Genomic DNA, 19722 nt, shown 5'->3' with positions numbered 1-19722 from the left:
TGTGGCCACAGCATAGTTAAATGTGAAATATTTTTTAATTATCCTTTAGCATTTTTCTCTTCCTTTTCTTCCATAAATGTGAATAATTCAGATGTGCTGTTCTGAAGCAACTATGTTTCCTTTTTATTAAGGAGCACATTTTCTCACTATTTCCATTTTAACTCATCATCACCAATCCCCAAACATACTCGCTCCAGAAAAAAAGGCAAGTTGGAATTTTGGAGAGAAACACTCAAGCAAATTAATCTCCTTTATTATAATCCTAATTAGATGGTAAAGACTAGATAAAATTGGCCAGGCACAATGGCTCACACCTGTAATACCAGCACTTTAGGAGGTCAAAGTAGGTGAGATCAGGAGTTTGAGAGCAGCCTGGCCAACATAGTGAAACCCCATTTCTACTAAAAATACAAAAAGTTAGCCAAGCATGGTGACAGGTGCCTGTAATACCAGATACTCAGGAGGGTGAGGCAGGAGAATCGCTTGAACCCGGGAGGCGGAGGTAGCAGGGAGCCAAGATCACGCCATTGCAGTCTAGTGTGGGCAACAAGAGCAAAACTCCATCCAAAAAAAAAAAAAAAAAAAAAACCTGGATAAAATTAAGATGTAAAAGGAATATTAATTTGACCAAAAATGACAAATTTATCTTCTCCCAGACTTTAAAATTCCAAAAAAGATCACAAGAAGTCAGTGTCTAAATTACAAGGGCTATGCTAAGTGAGAAAAGCAGAGTGAAAATTATTGTGTTTCAGATGACAATATTTAGTTTTTAAGAACATGTGTCTAATATAATACACTTGTTAATCATAAACTTTCTCTAGAAGAGAAAAAACAGATCAAAATGCTTCTGGGGAGAACTGGGTAGATGAGAGTGAAAGGAAGCTTTTGGTGTACTCCCTCGTGTATCTCTGGCATTTTAAAACATACAAATGTTACCACTTCAAAAAATATTTTAAATTCTTTTTTTTTTTAAGATGGAGTCTTGCTCTGTTGCCAGGCTGGAGTACAGTGGCAAGATCTTGGTTCACTGAAACCTCCACCTCCCAGGTTCAAGCGATTCCTCTGCCTCAGCCGCCCAAGTAGCTGGAATTACAGGCACGTGCCACCACACCCAGCTAATTTTTGTATTTTTAGTAGGGACAGGTTTCACCATGTTGGTCAGGATGGTCTCAATCTCCTGACCTCATGATCCACCCACCTCAGCCTCCTGAAGTACTCGGATTACAGGCATGAGCCACTACACCCGGCCTAAATTTTTTAAATAAAAGAGAGTATTCTGACCAACGTAAAAATGTAAACTTTTCCAGTATTTAGGTTCAAATCCTTATCTAAACCTATAAAGATCTTTCTAAGCCAAAGTATGTTTCTGGAGCCCCAACCAACTAGATAGAATTGTGGTTTACTGTTGAGTTAATATGATGTAATAAACCTATAAACAGTGATGTATAATATCACTTAATACGTATATCTGTGAATATGCTGAAGAACACTGCTTTTAAACAAAAGCTTTAACCTGATCAATAAAGAAGGGAAGGCCAGGAAATGACTTTCTGATAACTCAGTTTGCCCCCTCCTGTTTCAGGTGAATTACCTTCCTTTACAATAACAAATACTGAAAGCTGGTTCAGAGAGAGAAAAAGAAAAATATAGACAGTTAATAAATATATAAAATCCCACTAACTTTCTTCTGTACAGCTACTAAATGACTAGGGGCTGTAGATCCAGGAATAACATTTGAGGTTTTAATTTCTCTTTTCTTACCTTAGATGAAGGAGGGGCAGGGTGTGGGGTTGAGGGGGATGGCTTTAATAAGAGGAGCAAAGGCTTTAAACAAGAACATAAAAGAATCAGGATAGCTCCAGAAACCATATTCCCATCACTCAACATATGAAAGGAGGGTAAATGAGGGAAAAAGAACTTAGAAATAATAAAGGGAACCAAGGGAAAGTGAATGAGGATCTCAAAAAATAGTTTTATTTCACTTAGAACATTAAAAATCATCACATAAATTTTGAGATGAAATCATCTACCCCAGCAGTTCTAAGTGTGGTCCCAAAATCCTAGGGGGCTCCCTCCCTTTTCCAACTACCTCTATGTGTTAAGCTGGATTTTCTCATGTACTTTTACAAAAACAAGATATCCCAACAGATTGAATGCAGAAACAGATGACAACACAGTTTTCTATTAAGCCAGACATGGAAGAGGTTTGCAAAAATATAAAACAATGCCATTCTTCATGCTAAACTTTCTTTTGTTTAGGAAAATGTATTTTTCATAAAAACATATTTAAGTTAACATATTTATTATTGTTATTTCTAACCAAACTTCAAATTTTTCTCAATTTCAATTTCTATTATGTTAATAGCTACAAACCACATAAAAGCTCTTTGGAGTCCTTCATAAATTTTAAGATACAACAGGTTCTCAGACCAAGAAGTTTGAGAACTGATCTAGTGAACTAATTTGTCAGTCTTGCCAATTTCTTTTTTCTTTCTTTCTTTCTTTCTTTTTTTTTTTTTGAGACAGAGTTTAGCTCTTATTGTCCAAGCTGGAATGCAATGGCATGATCTTGGCTCACTGCAAAGTCCGCCTCTCAGATTCAAGCGATTCTCCTTCCTGAGCCTCCCAAGTAGCTGGGATTACAGGTGCCCGCCACCACACCTGGCTAATTTTTTGTATTTTTTGTAGAGATGAGGTTTCACCATGTTGGCCAGGCTGGTCTTGAACTCCTGACCTCAGGTGATCCACTGGCCTCAGCCTCCCTGCTGGGATTACAGGAGTGAACCAGCATGCCCAGCCTTGTCAATTTTTTTCTTAATAAAAAGTAATTCTCTCCCCTCACACACCATTCAGAATGTGTTCCCAAATTTCCTCCTAATCATCCAATCAGTTCCTTCTTTATATTGTTCCTCAAATCCTTGGTCCAAGAGAAGAAAAGTAAACCCTTTGGGTACCCAGACTCCTTGAGCCTCAACGAAGCGGTAAAGAGTGTATTTCAAATCCTTCTTAAGCCAGAGTCTTCATTTTGCATTAATAACAGTATGTTGACTCCTGCTTATTTTTATTTATTTTTTTTTTTTGAGACGGAGTCTCGCTCTTGTTACCCAGGCTGGAGTGCAATGGCGCGATCTCGGCTCACCGCAACCTCCGCCTCCTGGGTTCAGGCAATTCTCCTGCCTCAGCCTCCTGAGTAGCTGGGATTACAGGCACGCGCCACCGTGCCCAGCTAATTTTTTTGTATTAATAGAGACGGGGTTTCACAATGTTGACCAGGATGGTCTCGATCTCTCGACCTCGTGATCCACCCGCCTCGGCCTCCCAAAGTGCTGGGATTACAGGCTTGAGCCACCGCGCCCGGCCGACTCCTGCTTATTTTTATGCCTCAATTAACTAATAGCAGTTTCCTTCCTTTCTTCTTCCCTTTCTCTTTTCCTCTCTCTCTTCTCCTTCCTCCCTCTTCCCTCCTTCCTGAATCTTTGTCCCTCTATCCTTTCCTCCCCCTCCTTCCTCCCTCCTCCTCCCCTCTCCCTCCCCTTCCTTGCCCTCCTCTAATCCTCCCACCCCTCCTCCTTTTCTCCCTTCTCCCCTCCCTCTCTTCCTTCTTCCCTCCCTTCCTTCTTCCTTCCCTCCTTGCTGTCTCCCTTTGTCCCTCTATTCCTTCCTCCCCCCTCCCTTCCTTCCTCCCCCTCCTCCCTCCCCTTCTTCCCTCCCTCCCCCTTTTCTTCCTCCCTTATCTCTCCCTTCCTCCTCCCTCCCTTCCTCCTCCCCCTTTCCTCCCTCCCTTCCTCCTCCCCCTTTTTCTCCCTCTCTCCTTTTCTACTGCCTCTTCCCTCCCTCTCCTTTCTTCCCTCTTTCCTGTCTCCCTTTGTCCCTCTATCCCTTCCTCCCCCTCCTTTCCTCCCTTTCTACTTCCTCCCTCCTCTTCCTTCCCTCTCCCTCCCCCCTTCCTTCCCTCTCCCTCCCCCTCCTTCCTCCCATCTGTCCTTCCTTCCTTCCTCTCCATCCATCCTTCGTCCTCCTCCCTTCCTTCTCCTGCCCTCCCTCCCCCTCCCTTACTTCCCCTCCTCCCTCCCCCTCCTCCCCTTTCTCCCTTCCTCCCTCCCTCCCCTTCTTCCTCCCTCCCTCTTCTTCCTGCCTCCCTCTTTCTCCTTTCCTTCCTTCCACCCCCCCTTCTCCTTCCCTTCCTTTCCCTCTTTTTCCCTCCCTCCTCCCTCTCCCTTCTCCTTCTCCCCCCTCTCCCTCCTCCTCCTTCCTCCCTCCTCCCTCTCCCTCCTTCCTTCCACTTCCCTCCCTTGCCTGCTTCCTTTATATGTTTGTGCAGAAGCTCAACATGCCTGATAAACTTTTAACAATAAAGAAGAGGCGGGCGGATTACCTGAGGTCAGGAGTTGGAGACCAGCATGGCCAACATGGAGAAACCCTGTCTCTACTAAAAATACAAAACATTAGCCGGGCGTGGTAGGGGTGCCTGTAATACCAGCTACTCAGGAGGCGGAGGCGGCAGTGAGCCAGAATCCCGCCACTGCACTCCAGCCTGGGCGACAGAGCAAGACTCCATCTCAAAAAATAAAAAATAAAATAAAATAAAGCCCCAATACCAAATCCACTTTGCAATCCAAAGGGAAGTTTGGGGAGAAGTTATTCCCTTTCAGGGGCACTTCCATTTTTCATTTTTCCTTTCTTCCCTCACCCCTCATTCTCTCTTAGGGACAGCGGTTCAGGTCGGAGGTGTCCCTGAGCCACACGTCCTCGCCTTCCCCCAAAACAATGGCGTCCCCCTCTCTCTTCCCTGTCCCTTCCCTTCTTTCCTCCCACCATGAGGGAATCTCCCCTCCACTCCCACTCCCGCCGAGGCACCGGGATCCTCATTCTCACTCAGCTCGTCGGTGCCCGCTAGGAGACTAGGCTATTTTTGCCTGTGTCTTGGGGTGACAGACTCTGAGGGAAAAGGGCTAAGAGCTGGTTGTCGCCCTGAGAAAGTTTCTCCTCAGGCAACCGGTGCCAGGACTGGCCGCGCCTAGCACCTTCACCTGCAACCAGAAACGAGACGGCTACCTTCAGGAGCAAGGAGACCCTAAAGGCGAGAGGCAGAACCAGCTACCGCAGCGACTCCGCAAACCCCTCACACCTCGACTCAGGTTTCCCGCCACCAAGAAAAAGCACCAGGACGCCTGCGCACGAGCACGCTCCCCGCCCCCCGGCGGCGTGCTCGCGGGGCCGAGGCGCATGCGCAGCTGGAAGCTGCGTCTGCGTCTCCGCAGCTGAGGTAATTCTGCCATCTTCCACCCGAACGTCTCGGGAAAACTACAAATCCCAGAATCCTCTTTGGTGTCACACATTTTTAGGCGGCGGCCGCAGCGCCTGATTGTTTCTGAAGCACATCTTCTTAACTTTTCAGTTTCAGACGGCCCTTTCCTCCCTCTTTCCGCTCCCTGATTCCTCCTCTTCCTGCTGGTCTCCTTCACGTCCTCACTTTAGGATTTTATTAGACTCTCCTGGACCCCACTGTCAACTCTGCCGCCCTCTCCTCATCCCAGCACCCCACTGGCTGAGAGACCCGTCCGCGCCTCTCCCCAGGAAAACGGCGTGGACTCGCTTCTTCCTCATTGGCGGAAGCTGGGGTTGCCCGTCCCCGCCCACACCCGCTGCTACATAAGGCGGTGCGACCCCCGCGGCGGGCGTTCGGGGAGGCCCGTGGGCTGGTGGGTGCGTGCGCGTGCATTGGGGGTGGGCGGAGGCGTTGGGGTCCGAGCCGTGGGCGTGGAGGCGGAGAGGAAGGCGTGGTGTGACGTTACCCAGGTGATTGCCATTGGGGGAAGGCGGAGGAGCCAAAGAACGACTCAGCCATTTCGGGGGAAGAGGAAGTTGGACCATATCGGCTTAGTGCTTTTGCTTTTGCTTTTTCCCCAATTCAGCAGAGAATATTTTCGAGGGGGGTGAGTTATAATGATCTATCGCGTTTTACTGAGCCCAGTTCTACTCCTGCCCTTCTTCGGCTTTTTAGGGTCTCCTCTCCTCTCCCTCGCAAGCTCTTTTAAGGAGGTGGGCAGAGGGGGGAGGTGTGCTACCAAGAGTCATGAATAATTCATGAGCACCGCCCCTTCGTCGGGAAGCCCCGCCCCTCCGGATCGCGCTGACGCACGCTGCGTTTACCAAACTTGAGGAAGCGACGTCACAGGACCCACCCCTAAGACGGGGGGGCGGGGCGCCACCTCCAGCACGTGCTATCTCTACCCGCGCAAGCCCGAAAGGGTGTGCGCAGGCGCTGCCCACTAGGGGGAGGAAGGAGGCGGGGTGGGGAGGTTGTTGGGTTTAGAGCCGGGCGGAGACCGCTGAGTCTCATTCCTCAGGAACAAGGGTCGGGTGTCAAGGAGACCTTTTCACACCAGCTCCTGTCCCCCGCCTACGGTGGGTGGGATCGCGTGGCAGAGACAAAGGAGATCAATAGGGCCGGACATAGCTGCGCAGGGAAGTAGGGTCTCAGTTTGGGGTGGTGGGCTTTTGCGGGGGCTGTGGGGGTGGTTATATTTAAACTCCCAGAGCCGTTAAGTTGGTTCGTACTCCGATGCGCGCGCAACCAGGGTGGTGGCAAAGTGCGCATGCGTGATTCCGGGGCTAGGGGAACGCGCGCTAGCGCTCGCGGCCGGGTGGTAGTGGCGGAGGAGAAAGGGGTCGGCGCACGCGCGGTTAAGTCCTCGAGTTGTTCAGGTCTCGCGGGCATCTTGTTTTGGTCTCGCGGGCGAGTGGGGCGCGCTTCGGGGGGAGGCGCTTGGGCGCGAGACTAGGCGAGAAGAGCAGAGCTGCGCGCGCACTCGGGAAAGGGGGAAGGGAGCGGGGTCCAGCGGGGGGTGTTAAGCCCCCTGATCCCCCTTGTTGCCCCGACTGGGACCGAATAAGGGGAGGAAATGATCGAGATGGCCGCGGAGAAGGAGCCGTTTCTGGTGCCGGCCCCGCCGCCGCCGCTCAAAGATGAGTCGGGCGGAGGGGGCGGCCCCACGGTGCCACAGCACCAAGAGGCCGCCTCCAGGGAGCTCCGCTGCGGGACGGAGCGCGGGCCGGGTCCTCGCGTGCCGTCTGCGGGGTCCCCAGCCTCTGGGGTCGGCAGGGAGAGCCCCGGGGCCGCGGCCAATCCCCGGGGCGGCCCCCAGGCGCAGTCGCACGGAGAGGCCCTCCTGTCGGATCCCCCGGGGCGAGCCGCTCCTCCGGACGTGGGGGAGGAGCGCCGGGGAGGGGGCGGGACAGAGCTGGGCCCTCCTGCCCCTCCTCGACCCCGCAACGGCTATCAGCCCCACCGGCCACCTGGGGGAGGCGGGGGCAAGAGGAGAAATAGCTGTAATGTAGGGGGAGGCGGAGGAGGTTTCAAACATCCGGCCTTCAAGAGGCGCAGGCGAGTGAATTCGGACTGTGACTCTGTGTTACCCTCCAACTTCCTCCTGGGAGGCAATATCTTTGATCCCCTCAACCTGAATAGTCTCTTGGATGAGGAAGTGAGCCGCGCCCTCAACGCGGAGACCCCTAAGTCATCCCCGCTTCCGGCCAAAGGGCGAGATCCAGTGGAGATCCTCATCCCCAAAGATATTACTGACCCGCTCAGCCTCAATACTTGCACTGATGAGGGCCATGTAGTTCTTGCTTCGCCACTCAAGACTGGTCGGAAGCGGCATAGACACCGGGGACAGCACCACCAGCAGCAGCAGGCAGCCGGAGGGAGTGAGACCCATCCCGTGCCGCCCACAGCCCCTCTCACCCCCTCACTCCACGGGGAGGGCACCACACAGCACCCACGGCACAGGGGCCAGAACCGGGATGCCCCCCAACCCTATGAACTCAACACAGCCATCAACTGCAGGGATGAAGTGGTGTCTCCCCTTCCATCTGCTCTGCAGGGTCCCTCAGGCTCCCTATCAGCCCCTCCAGCTGCCTCAGTTACCTCTGCACCCCCGTCTTCCTCCTCCCGACATCGCAAACGTCGCAGGACTTCCAGCAAGTCGGAGGCAGGGGCTAGGGGTGGAGGCCAGGGTTCCAAGGAAAAGGGCCGAGGGAGTTGGGGAGGCCGCCATCACCAGCACCCACTGCCTGCAGCAGGCTTCAAAAAGCAACAGCGCAAGTTCCAGTATGGGAATTATTGCAAGTACTATGGGTATCGCAATCCTTCCTGTGAGGATGGGCGCCTTCGGGTGTTGAAGCCTGAGTGGTTTCGGGGCCGGGACGTCCTAGATCTCGGCTGCAATGTGGGCCATCTGACCCTGAGCATTGCCTGTAAGTGGGGCCCGTCCCGTATGGTGGGCCTCGATATAGATTCCCGCCTCATCCATTCTGCCCGTCAAAACATCCGACACTACCTGTCTGAGGAGCTGCGTCTCCCACGCCAGACTTTGGAAGGGGACCCAGGGGCAGAGGGTGAGGAAGGGACCACCACTGTCCGAAAGAGGAGCTGCTTCCCAGCCTCGCTGACTGCCAGCCGGGGCCCCATCGCTGCCCCCCAAGTGCCCTTGGATGGAGCGGACACATCAGTCTTCCCCAACAATGTTGTCTTCGTCACGGTAAGAGGGTCCAGAGGCTCTTGGAATAGGGGCCAAGTGTGAAGATGAAATTAAATGGGAATGTAGCAGGGAAGGTTATGACCCAGATTCCTTTAAAAGGGGGTTCTGGGTTGGCAAGTGAGAGCCTCTGCTGTGCATCTCTTCCCTTTTATAAACCGGAAAGGTGATCTCTCTACCTTGGGGCCTTGACCCTGGAGTCCTTTCTCATGACTGCAAGGATCTCCAAAATAGAGGAGGACTTTTTTTGCCCAACTCCTGGCTTGGCCTATAATCCACACTGGCCCACCCTCCCTTGAAGGCTGCTGCTACTGCTCACTAGGGGATTCAATCCAGCTGGAACTTGGTCCTCAAATGTACTGGAGAAGCCTGAGAATGGGAGCCAGGCATGGAATGTCTTCTGGGGAGATGAGGGTAGCAGCAGACTAATATTGGCATTTCTACCCATTGATAGGGACCTTGTTCCCATCAGCTGCTTTTGTTTTCCTAGACAGTTTGTTGAAGAGTGTCAGGAACCCAAGTGGCTTGGCTGTAGATCCTCTTCCCCACTGACCCTAGATAGTAGGAGAGGGAAGAGCCAGAAACTCTCCACAGAGAAGAGAGAGTCCCATGTCCACCACAGTGTCCCCTGACTGCACACAGCTCCCAGAAAACATCCTAGTTAGGCCGTCTGCTGGGGTCTTTGGCATTGTGTTGGGTTAAGCCTGAAGAATGGTCTTTCTAGAGGGCTGTGATGAGCTTATCTTCTAGAAAAGGTTTCCTGAAGGATGTAGCTCTTCATATCTCTCAGAGGAAGGAAAGAATAGGTCTGAAACTTTGCCAACCCCAACTGCAGAGAAGGAACCACAGGTCTGCCTGTGGTTTGAAACCTGGGTTAGTTACCCTTGCAACTAATTGCAGTCATTCCACTTAATGTCTGTGGGTGAGAATAAGCACGGGATAGGGTCCTGGGACCCCAGCTTTGGAAGACCTCATGGATAATTTGCACCATTTAAAATTACCCAGGCTCCCTCTAGATGTTTTTTGGCTTACCACCAGTAGGAAGAAGCAGAGGCCAGGAAGGTGTAGAGGAGAAAACAAAACTCAAAGAGGGCCCCTTTTGGGAGTTAGTCTGAGAAGAATGACCACGGGCTAAAGTGAGGCCACAGGATTGTGTGTCGGCCTCAGGGCAGATTGCCTGGACGCAGGGGTTCTTTGATTCCTTCTGTTGACCTCACTGCTGATTCTTGCCCCCAGGGTAATTATGTGCTGGATCGAGATGACCTGGTGGAGGCCCAAACACCTGAGTATGATGTGGTGCTCTGCCTTAGCCTCACCAAGTGGGTGCATCTGAACTGGGGAGATGAGGGCCTGAAGCGCATGTTTCGCCGGATCTACCGGCACTTACGCCCTGGGGGCATCCTGGTCCTAGAGCCCCAACCCTGGTCATCCTATGGCAAGAGAAAGACCCTTACGGTGAGTTGGGTGTGGTGGAAATGGGGAATAATCTTTCCTTTGGTTGAGGCAAGAAAAGGCCTAAGGGAATATAGAAGGAATTTCTGAACAAGGTGAAAAGGCCCTCCGGCTGGGCATCACTCTTGGCCAGGGGAGGTGGCAGCATGCTAAAGTGGTCCTTTGCTTCTCTCCTTAGGAAACAATCTACAAGAACTACTACCGAATCCAGCTGAAGCCAGAGCAGTTCAGTTCCTACCTAACATCCCCAGAAGTGGGCTTCTCCAGCTATGAGCTTGTGGCCACACCCCACAACACCTCTAAAGGTAAGGCTGGTTTATTTTGTTGGGAAGGCTGGTCCTGACTGATAGAGTTCAGATCCCTTGGGGAGGTGCTGCCAACCCCTTCTGATCACTGTCTCTCCCCTCAGGCTTCCAGCGTCCTGTGTACCTGTTCCACAAGGCCCGATCCCCCAGCCACTAAGTGGCCCCTTGAACAGAAAGTGTGAAGAGGCTGCCCTCGCTGCTCATAAGGACCTGGGAGAAGAGGAAAGCATCCCAAGGTCTTTACTTTCTGACTCCAAAAATAGTTTTCTTTCTTGGATCTGCAAAGAAAGCTTTTCTTCCGTCGCCGCCTCAGCCTCCTTCCTACGCCTCTGACACCTGCGCAGCAAGGCTGGCTGTGCTGGAGTCACCATCTTCCTCTCCCACAGCCTGCCAGGCTAGATGGCATGGACTGTTTGCTGACCTCTGTTCTCCTAGGGCATGGGAGGTGGAAGGATATCAAATTCTCTAGCCCTTTCCTCCTATTCTCCCAAGGAGAGAGATTCCCATATCTCCTCAGCCCTTTTCCCTAGCTGCATTTCAGTGGACCATGGATAGATGGACTGAGGGTTAGAGGGGGAAGCCTGGTAGGGAGGCATGAAGGTACTGTGAAAATCTTTCCCTCTGCCGTCCCCCAGGGAGAGGGGGTTGGGTTTTGAATGTGAGAACAGCACAATAAACTTGATGTCTAGGGCAGTGGCCCCCACACCTGTGTCGGGTACTTTCTAGCTGGTGGGGAAGACGTGGTGCTTCCCACCAGAACCTGTGCTTCCTCTTCCTCTCCCGTCTCAAGGAAGACAGGTTTTTCAGTGGCTGGGTTGATTGTTGCATGCTAGCCAAGTCCACACAAAAGTACACAGAAGCCTAGACAGGAAAAGGTGTGTAATGCAAATTTTGGTGTGTAATTTGGAGTCTGCCTTCCTTCCCCAAAAAAGCCCTGTGAGGGCCTTGGGCAGAAGGCTAACTTTTTGATTTTTGTTTTCCTGAGATGGAGTTTCACTTTGTTGCCCAGGCTGGCGTGCGCGATCTCAGCTCACTGTAACCTGCGCCTTCCAGGTTCAAGCAGTTCTCCTGCCTCAGGCTCTGGAGTAGCTGGGATTACAGGCCACAAGCCCAGCTAATTTTTTGTATTTTTAGTAGAGATGGGGTTTAACCCTGATGGCCAGGTTGGTCTCAAACTCATGACCTCAGGTGATCCGCCCACCTCAACCTCCCAAAGTGCTTGGATTACAGGCGGAAGCCACCGCGCCCGGCCAGAAGGCTAACTTGTCAATGGAAGTGGGAAAAAGTGCTTTGGATCAAATGCTCATAGATAGAGCAGACACCTTTTTGGTGCTGTGGAATCAGATTTATAGGCAATTAACAACATGAAGCTCTTCAGGGGCTTGTCAGGTGTTACTGGAACTTCAAACTTTACTCAGGTGTAAGAGGATAGGCAAGGCCCTTAAAGGTAAAAAGGAGATAATTTCAGTAACTCAGTGCAAGCAGCTGGCTTGCAAGCTCCTTGAGACAGGTTATCAGAAAAGGCCTCCGTGAATTGTGATAGGCTAGGCCCTGCATTTCCAAAGATCAGAATAAGTGGTACAGGGAACAATCGCCTGATATAAAACAGGCATTAGCTGTGGCTGAAGTCAGGGAGAGGTGGGTAAGGTTGTGAACTGAGGGGTATCTAAACCTCTAACGTGGACAGTGTTTTCTACTTGCCATGACTCCACCAAGTTCCTAAAAAGCCTCCAAACTCAACTTCCAGGCAGCTTCCAAACTGAGGCTAAGTGGACAAACCCTTTAGAGAGACTTTAACCCGATTTTAGGCCTCCAAGTAGAGTCCCATTTATTAGCAAAATTACTTTATTCTGACAAATAGTTTAACACAAAAATACGATCTAGCCCTCCAAGGATCGTTGGGGTCTACGCTTCCCATCGCCTCAGTGTCCGGTGCATGAGGAAGGTGTCCTCTGAAGGGCGGGGCCGGAGTTGAAGCCGGAGAGGGGGCAGACCTTCCAGGGCCAGGTGTGGAAATTCATAAAATAGTGTTTCTGGGTCACACAAGATGGTCATGTCTGGCCCCGGCCCAGGTGGCTCCTGTTGGGAGGTGGGGCCCAAAGCAAGGTTACACTGGGAGGAAGGATCCGGGGAAGAGGGTACGTGGAGGAAGCCCCACGCGCAGATCCCATCACCTTTGGGGGCGGGGCTCGAGCCTGCGGCGGCAGGAGAGCCAATTTCTCCCTGAGCGCGGCGTTCAGAACCTGTTCCTCGGGCACCTGCAGGCTCACCAGGTCTCGGAAGAGCCTCTTGGAGCGCGGCACGTTCAGCCCTGAGAGCGCAGCGGGGACAGAGGTGAGCGGTGCCCCCTAGCCCTAACTCCCGCACGCGCGGCCGGCCGCCCGCCCGCCCCCCTCACCCTCGGACACGCTCTCCTCCAGGCCGCAGCGGATCTGGAACGACTTTCTCAGCTGTTCCTCCACGGCTTTCGCGGCATCAAAGTGGCTCCCGGCTGCGGCTCTCAGCTCCAGGCCCAAGGCCAGGCTGCTCTGCAGCGCGGGCATCTCCAGCTCCTGCGGCGCCGCGGGCTGCGGCTCGGACCGCACCGGTGAAGGTGGTGCCAGGCGGAAACGGACCTGGGAGCAAAGGGCAGGGTGGTGACCAGGTGGGCGCGGGGCCATCGCGGGCCGTGGGCCAGCCTCCCTCGCTCACCTGTCGCCGCTGCCGACCCGCGCTCCGCCGCTCCGCCCGCCCCTTCCGCCGCCCAGGGCTGCCATGCCGCGGCTCGGGGCTGTCAGGCCGCGGACTCAGGCTCAAGTCCAGGCCGGGCTCGGGCACTGGGGCTCGGGGTTCCGGGACTCGGGGCTCCGGGGGTGGCCCCGGGACCGCCGCGGCTTCTTCCCCGGCCACCGACTCCAACTCTGAGTCTCCACAGCCCATCATCTTTGGAGGTGCCTTGGGGATGCGGGGGTCTCAGGCAGTCCAAGAGTCACGGTACACAGCCTCTGGCGACCTCCTCCTCTCCCCAGCCCCTCCCAGACGCCGCTACCGGAAACCGTTAACCCTTACCTTCGGGGGCGGAGTCAGCAACCCTGCCCACCCTATTGGCGTTCCCAGACGTCATTCCCCTCGCCCCGCCCCCAGATTCCTGGCGGGCTTCCGCACTCACAGCCTCGGCACCGCCCCCAAGCCGTTGTGTTTTTGAGCTGTGGCCGGTTGAAGCCCTACGGGACCTCATTAAGGCCACTCCTCTTGAAAACTGCTATGGCTGACCCGCCCAGAGGAATCTTAGTCCGGCTCGTGCTACGATGCCCAGTGTGTCAGTCCTCATTCCTGGGGCGCCAAATGGAGAAGCTTTTTTTTTTTTTTTTTTTTTTGAGACGGAGTCTCGTTCTGTTGCCCAAACTGGAGTGTAGTGGCTCAATCTCGGCTCACTGCAACCTCCGCCTCCCGGATTCAAGCGATTCTCCTGCCTCAGCCTCCTGAGTAGCTGGGATTACAGACGCGCATCACCACACCTGGCTAATTTTTGTATTTTTCGTAGAGGCGAGGTTTCGTCATGTTGGTCAGGCTGGTCTCAAACTCCTGACCTCATGATCTGCCCGCCTCGGCCTCCCAAAGTGCTGGGATTACAGGCGTGAGCCACTGCGCCCAGTCATAAATGGGACAGCTTAAACGTAATGGCCCAGTGTGCCCTGACCTCCCCACTGGGACCTCCACAGCATTTCCGGTGTTCAGTCACTCCGACCAGAGCTTCCTCTGTATGAGTGAGGGTGGGGGTCGCCCACCCCACCCTGGGCTCCCTCCTGGGACACGCCCACTCTTGCGGCTTTTTGTAACTACTTTTCCCTTGGAGAGTTTCCTGAAATACTAATTTGTATAAAAAATAGATGTCTGGGTACGGTGGCGCATGCCTACAATTCCAACTCTTTGGGAGGCTGAGGCGGGAAGTTGGCTTGAAGCCAGGAGTTGGAGACCAGCCTGGGCAACATAGGGAGACCCTACCCCACAAAACTGAATCTCAACCAAAAAATTTTTTTAATTTAGCTGGGTGTGGTGTAGTTCTGTAGTCCCAGCTCACCTGTAGTCCCACCTACTGGGGAGGCTGAGGAGGAAGGATCACTTGAGCCCGGGAGTTCCAGGCTGCAGTACTCCAGCCTGGGCAACAGAGCCAGACCCTGTCTCAAAAACAAACAAAAAACTCTGAATTGTGGATTCAGTGCTTTTTGTTTGTTTGAGACACAGTCTCTGTTGTCCAGGCTGGAGTGCAGTGGCGCAATCTCAGCTACTACAACCTCTGCCTTCCGTGTTCAAGCAATTCTCCCACCCTAGCCTCCCAAGTAGCTGGGATTACAGGCGCCTGCCACCATGCCTGGCTAATTTTTTTTGTATTTACAGTAGAGACAGAGTTTTACCATGTTGGCCAGGTTGGTCTCGAAATCCTGACCTCAAGTGGTCCACCTGCCTTGGCCTCCCAAAGTACTATGATTACAGGCAGCAGCCACTATACCCCCCTTGCATTCAGTTTTTTTTTTTCAGTGTCAGTGGATTTATCCTGGGCCCTGAGCTTCTCCAGGTAGCAGAAGACCCCTGAACTGCAGAACAGGAAATGAGAGTTCCCACCTGCTCCCTATGTTAATTGGGGAAGGGCCCCTTAGTTCTGTGAGCCTCCGTTTATTTTTGTGTAAAATGTAAGTGGATTCAGGAATCCTTTCTTCTTTTTTTTTAGATTATCCAAACTGCTTCAAAAAAGTTCAGGAATCTCGAGGCTTTCCTGGAATTGATTGATGCTCAGTCAACAGGCATATTTGTGTACCATTTTTCATTAAGAGTTTCCACATTGTTCATTTTATCTTTCCAGGAAGTGCTGTGGAACGTCAGATGGAATGGATAGCATAGCCCACATTTTACAAAAAGGGTTTTTTTAAAGGAAGATCTCAGTGGTGAAACACTAGAGGCTTTCCTGCTAAAGTCAAGAATAAAGTATGTCTACTATCTCTACTGTTCAGCTGGGAAAAGGAATAGTGAGGTACAAGTATAAATTTTTAAACTGGGAGTATAAATTAAAAATTTTTAATGTTGACACAGGAGGGAGAGAATAGAATGAAGGACAAAGAGCCTAGATGCCTCTGAATATATTTTGTTTTGTATATTTGACTTTGCACAAATGTATATTTTATATAATTGTATTAAAAAATTGAAAAATCAGGCTAGGCACAGTGACTCACCCCTGTAATCTCAGCACTTTGAGGCCAAGGCAGGCTGATCACTTGAGGTCAGGAGTTCAAGACCAGCCTGGCCAATATGGTGAAACTCCATCTGTACAAAAAAATACAAAAATTAGCCCAGCGTGGTGGTGCACACCTGTAATCCCAGCTACTCTGGAGGCTGAGGCACAGGAATCGATTGAACCTAGGAGGCGGATATTGCAGTGAGCTGAGATCCTGCAACTGCACTCCAGCCTGGGTGACAGAGCAAGACTACATCTCAAAAAACAATAATAAAATACAAATACAGAAAAATTAGCTGGATGTGGTGACAGGCACCTGTAGTCCCAGCTACTTGGGAGGCTAAGGCAGGACAATCATTTGAACTCAGGAGGCAGAGGTTTCAGTGAGCCAAGACTGTGCCACTCCACTCCAGCCTGGGTGACAGAGCTAGACTCTGTTTCAAAAACAAAAAATCATGGTGTATTTTACCTTAAATTGAAAAGTATCAAGGCTGAGCACAGTGGCTCACATATGTAATCCCAGCACTTTAGGAGGCCAAGGCAGACAGGTTGCCTGAGCTCAGGAGTTCGAGATCAGCCTGGGCAACATGCAAAACCTTGTCTCTACTAAAAAGTACAAAAAACTGGCCGGGCATGGTGGCTCACGCCAGTAATCCCAGCACTTTGGGAGGCCAAGGAGGGTGGATCACAAGGTCAGGAATTCGATATGGTGAATCCTGACCAATATGGTGAAACCTCATCTCTACTAAAAATACAAAAATTAGCCAGGTGTGGTGGCACGCACCTGTAATCCCAGCTACTCAGGAGGCTGAGGCAGGAGAATCGCTTGAACCCGGGAGGCGGAGGTTGCAGTGAGCCAAGAAGTCGCCACTGCACTCCAGCCTGGACAACAGAGCGAGACACCGTCACAAGAAAAAAATAATGTTGGGATTAGGAACAGTGTTTGAGGGTACATGGATGAAACAAAATTAGCCAAATGATGATTGCTGAAGGGGGATTTTATTACTGTATTTTCTCTACTTTTGCATATACTTGAACATTTCTATGACTAAATGGTTTTTGTTTTTTTAAAAAAGGAGGCTGGCTGTCGGGCGGCTGGTTAGCTCAGTTGGTTAGCAAACTGACTGCCTGACAATAAAAAAAAAATTAAAAAAAAAAAGAAGGCTGGCGCAGCTTTGGCATGCAGGAAGTGTTGGAGCTGAAACTCTAAACTGTCCCCCAGGCCTTGGCTGTGCTGATAAATATCTAGGCCCTACAGGAATTCCTGTTCATGAACCCAGTAAGTGCAACCCCTCAGCCTTAAAATCTAGTCACTATCTCATCTAGAGCCCCAACACAGATAAAAACAAGCCATTCCATTTGCCCAGTTTACATTGCAGGTCTCTAAAGTGGAAAGTTCACCCATGATTTTAAGAAAACAGTACGAATGTCAGGATAGGTAGGTGGAGGTGAGGGAGGTGAGAGGTCTTGGTCCTGCCCACATTCTTCCTAAGTTATTTTGGCTGGCCCAGGCTGGGAGGCCAGGAATTGCTTTTCCTCTTAAAAAAAAAAAATGAAATGAAAAAGGAGGGGACAAAAAATTAGCCGAACGTGGTCGCACACACCTGTAATCCCAGCTACTCAGGAAGTTGAGGTAGGTGAATCGCTTGAACCTGGGAGGCAGAAGTTGCAATGAGCCAAGATTTAGCCACTGTACTCCAGCCTGGGCGACAGAGTACAAAAAAAGAAAAAAAAGGCAGGACATGGTGGCTCATGCCTGTAATTCCAGCACTTTGGGAGGTGGAGGCAGGAGGATTCCTTTGAGGCCAGGAGTTCAAGCAGCCTGGGCAACATAGTGAGACCCCCATCTCTACAAAACAATTAAAAATTAGCCAGGCATGGTGGTGCATGCTTGTAGTCCCAGGTGCTGGGGAGGTTGAGGTGGGAGAATCCCTTGAGCCTAGGACTTTGAGGCTGCAGTAAGTGATGAGCGCACCACTGCACTCCAGCCTGGGCGACAGAGCAACACCCCATCTCTTAAATATTATTTATTATATTATAGAAGACTTTTGATTGGGTTAGACCTCGCCAGTTAGAGATGCTCCCTTTAGTCAACTGAGGCTGCTGAGCGAGGTAATCCCAGGCCTGGTTGCTAGTTTGAAGAAAGCAAGTCGCAGTGCTGGAAGGGGCCATTCAAGTTCATCCCTGAGCTTCTGCTGAGCCAGGTGCTATGCGTGGGCTAGGTGGGACAGGAGACAGGTCAGCATCCAGCGTCCTTCAAAGGACCAGGTCCTTGAGAAGGGATAGGATGGCTCCAATGTAGCCGTCCACTGCACGGTGTGGCTGAGACTGCTACAGAGGACACTTGAGAAGACCTGCTAGGGTTGGGGATGGGAAAGGAGCAAGGACTCCATCCCGGAAGTCATCCCCAAATAGGGCCAAGAAAAATCAGAGAGACAGCAAACCTCTAATACCACCCTCTGCAAACCCCACCTAAGGTGACCCCTCACCTCCTGTCTCTTCACACTGGCCTGTGACTAAGGGCCAACCCAGAGACACTTTCACATTGGTCCCTGTCACTTGAGGCACGCTGGAAGATGGGAACTGCCAACCCTCCAGACACACACACATCCAGGCTCCTAGCCCCAGAGTACACATTCTCATCCTATTCCATCTTGGAGGCTGGCAGGGTGAACCCCCAGCAGGTCAGGTAGGTCTGAGATGTATCAGCCTGAACTCATGACTCCAACCCACCTTCACTCCTTCGTCCCAACCCAGAAGGAAGAGATCCAGGGAGGATGGCACACATCAGGCTGCAGGCCAACAAGCTGACTCTGAGCCTGGCCTCCCTAGCAGCAGGCTGAGGAACAGGAGGGTTGGGATGAGCCCCATTAGGTATGTGTGAAGTCTGTGGGACACGGGATGATGCCAGCCGCTGGGATGCAGAAAATTTGGAGGCAGGGGACAGAGTCTCATTCAGAAGAATTTGTCCATAATCCAGGCCCAGTGTCATGGCTCACGCCTGTAATCCCAGGACTTTGGGAGGCCAAAGCAGGTGGGTCACTTGAGGTCAGGAGTTCAAGACCAGCCTGGCCAACATGATGAAACTCCGTCTCTACTAAAAATACAAAAATTAGCCAGATGTGTTAGCACGGGCCTGTAATCCCAGCCACTTGGGAAGCTGAGGTGGAAGGATTGCTTGAACCCAGAAGGTGGAGGTTGCGGTGAGCTGAGATTGTGCCACTGCACTCTAGCGTGGGCATCAGAGCAAGACGCCATCTCAAAAAAAAAAAAAAAAAAAAAACATTTTAGCTGCGAATGCTGGCGCACTCCTGTAATCACAGCTACTCAAGAGGCTGACGCAGGAGAATCACTTGAACCTGGGAGGCAGAGGTTGCAGTGAGCCGCCAGCCTGGATGACAAAGTGAAACTGTGTCACAAATAAATAAGAATTTGTCCAGAATCTGGGTGAGGCAGAGGAAAATGAAGAGGAAATTGAAAGAAACCAGAAAAGCAAAGAGAGAGAAATTTGCAGGATGGGGTGGAGGATTGAGAGTTCAGTGGAGCTGGGCACAGCAAGGAGGAGAATATTGGGCTGAGGCCTCAGCTTGCTGGGGAGATGTCCTTGATGTCCACACTGGGAAGAGAAGGTTGATTGATGCCAGTGGTTGGGGTCCCAAAGAGTCCAGGGACAGGCTAGTCAAAGATAGCTGGAGGTAGAAAGAAAGGGGATGGTGGCATGGAAGATGGGGCCATAACCCAGGAAAAGGGATCCATGGAGAGGGGAAATGAATGCAGAAATTGCCAGCCTCACTCTGGGAGGCAGGTCCCAACAGATCTCCTTAGGAAGGGACCTTGCCCAGGACCTTGGGGAAATGGATGGAAAGCAAGAAAGCAGCAGATGGTCTGTTAATGAAATTGGACACACAGGAGATGTTGGGTGGTCTTGGGGTGGAGAGTGATTCCATGGAAACTTCTAGATTGGACAGGGGGATGTTGGTGTGAGGTTCTTCCACAGTTGGAGAGAGGCTGGTAGAAGAAAAGCAGGTTGTGCTATGAGGCCAGGTGTAGTGGATCACACCTGTAATGTCAGCCCTTTGAGAGGCCCAGGCAGGGGGTACCATGTGAGGACGGTATTAGAGACCAGCCTGGGAAAGATGGTGAAACCCTGTCTCTACAATAAAAACACACAAAAAATTAGCCAAGTGTGGTGGTGTGTACCTGTAGTCCCAGCTAC

The 19722-nt window shown here is 51.6% G+C and overlaps 3 protein-coding genes and 1 long non-coding RNA gene across 22 annotated transcripts in view; 2 read left to right on the top strand and 2 right to left on the bottom strand.

Annotated features, from left to right (window-relative positions):
* The window catches only part of ZCWPW1 (zinc finger CW-type and PWWP domain containing 1), a 51159-nt gene extending 45946 nt beyond the window's left edge, over positions 1-5213 (bottom strand). For 8 of the 16 annotated variants that reach the window (XR_010342801.1, XM_012474733.2, XM_012474734.3 and 5 more), the window contains exons 1-2: positions 5056-5152; positions 4376-4429 (exon numbers count right to left, since the gene is read on the bottom strand). The gene's annotated coding sequence lies outside the window, so the exon portion shown is untranslated. Of the gene's footprint in view, positions 1-1513; positions 1620-4375; positions 4781-5055 lie in introns of those variants that run through there. The other 8 variants (XM_012474728.2, XM_012474730.2, XM_012474735.2 and 5 more) reach the window with 4 other exon arrangements.
* Positions 5214-5687: 474 nt separating this feature from the next.
* Positions 5688-11000, top strand: MEPCE (methylphosphate capping enzyme). Of its 3 annotated transcripts, none has more exons than XM_012474719.2 (5): positions 5688-5936; positions 7887-8543; positions 9777-9995; positions 10171-10297; positions 10402-11000. In XM_012474719.2, exons 2-5 carry the CDS (start codon positions 8280-8282, stop codon positions 10452-10454), a joined length of 663 nt encoding a protein of 220 aa, XP_012330142.1. In that variant the 5' UTR covers positions 5688-5936; positions 7887-8279; the 3' UTR covers positions 10455-11000. The 3 variants fall into 3 exon arrangements, with proteins under 3 accessions (XP_012330142.1, XP_012330141.2, XP_064232453.1); XM_064376383.1 differs by having other exon boundaries at positions 5778-5799; XM_012474718.3 differs by having other exon boundaries at positions 5702-8543.
* A 1095-nt stretch (positions 11001-12095) lies between these two features.
* On the bottom strand, positions 12096-13336 carry PPP1R35 (protein phosphatase 1 regulatory subunit 35). Of its 2 annotated transcripts, XM_064376384.1 has the most exons (4): positions 12989-13300; positions 12696-12912; positions 12472-12608; positions 12096-12376 (listed from the first exon to the last, which is right to left on the bottom strand). In XM_064376384.1, the coding sequence occupies exons 1-4, from the start codon at positions 13217-13219 to the stop codon at positions 12203-12205; spliced, it is 759 nt and encodes a 252-aa protein (XP_064232454.1). In that variant the 5' UTR covers positions 13220-13300; the 3' UTR covers positions 12096-12202. The 2 variants fall into 2 exon arrangements, with proteins under 2 accessions (XP_064232454.1, XP_021527253.1); XM_021671578.2 differs by lacking the exon at positions 12472-12608 and having other exon boundaries at positions 12989-13336.
* A 127-nt stretch (positions 13337-13463) lies between these two features.
* On the top strand, positions 13464-17171 carry LOC135275100 (uncharacterized). Its single transcript, XR_010342803.1, has 3 exons — positions 13464-13953; positions 15138-15259; positions 16667-17171. It is a non-coding gene; the product is annotated as an uncharacterized LOC135275100 (long non-coding RNA).
* Positions 17172-19722: the final 2551 nt, after the last annotated feature.

Source organism: Aotus nancymaae, unplaced genomic scaffold (assembly GCF_030222135.1).
Source record: "Aotus nancymaae isolate 86718 unplaced genomic scaffold, 86718_ANA_hifiasm-v0.15.2.pri h1tg000015l_0, whole genome shotgun sequence".
NCBI classification, from domain to species: Eukaryota; Metazoa; Chordata; class Mammalia; order Primates; family Aotidae; genus Aotus; species Aotus nancymaae.
The sequence above is the reverse complement of the archived record's forward strand: the minus strand, read 5'-3'. Positions and strand labels throughout refer to the sequence as shown.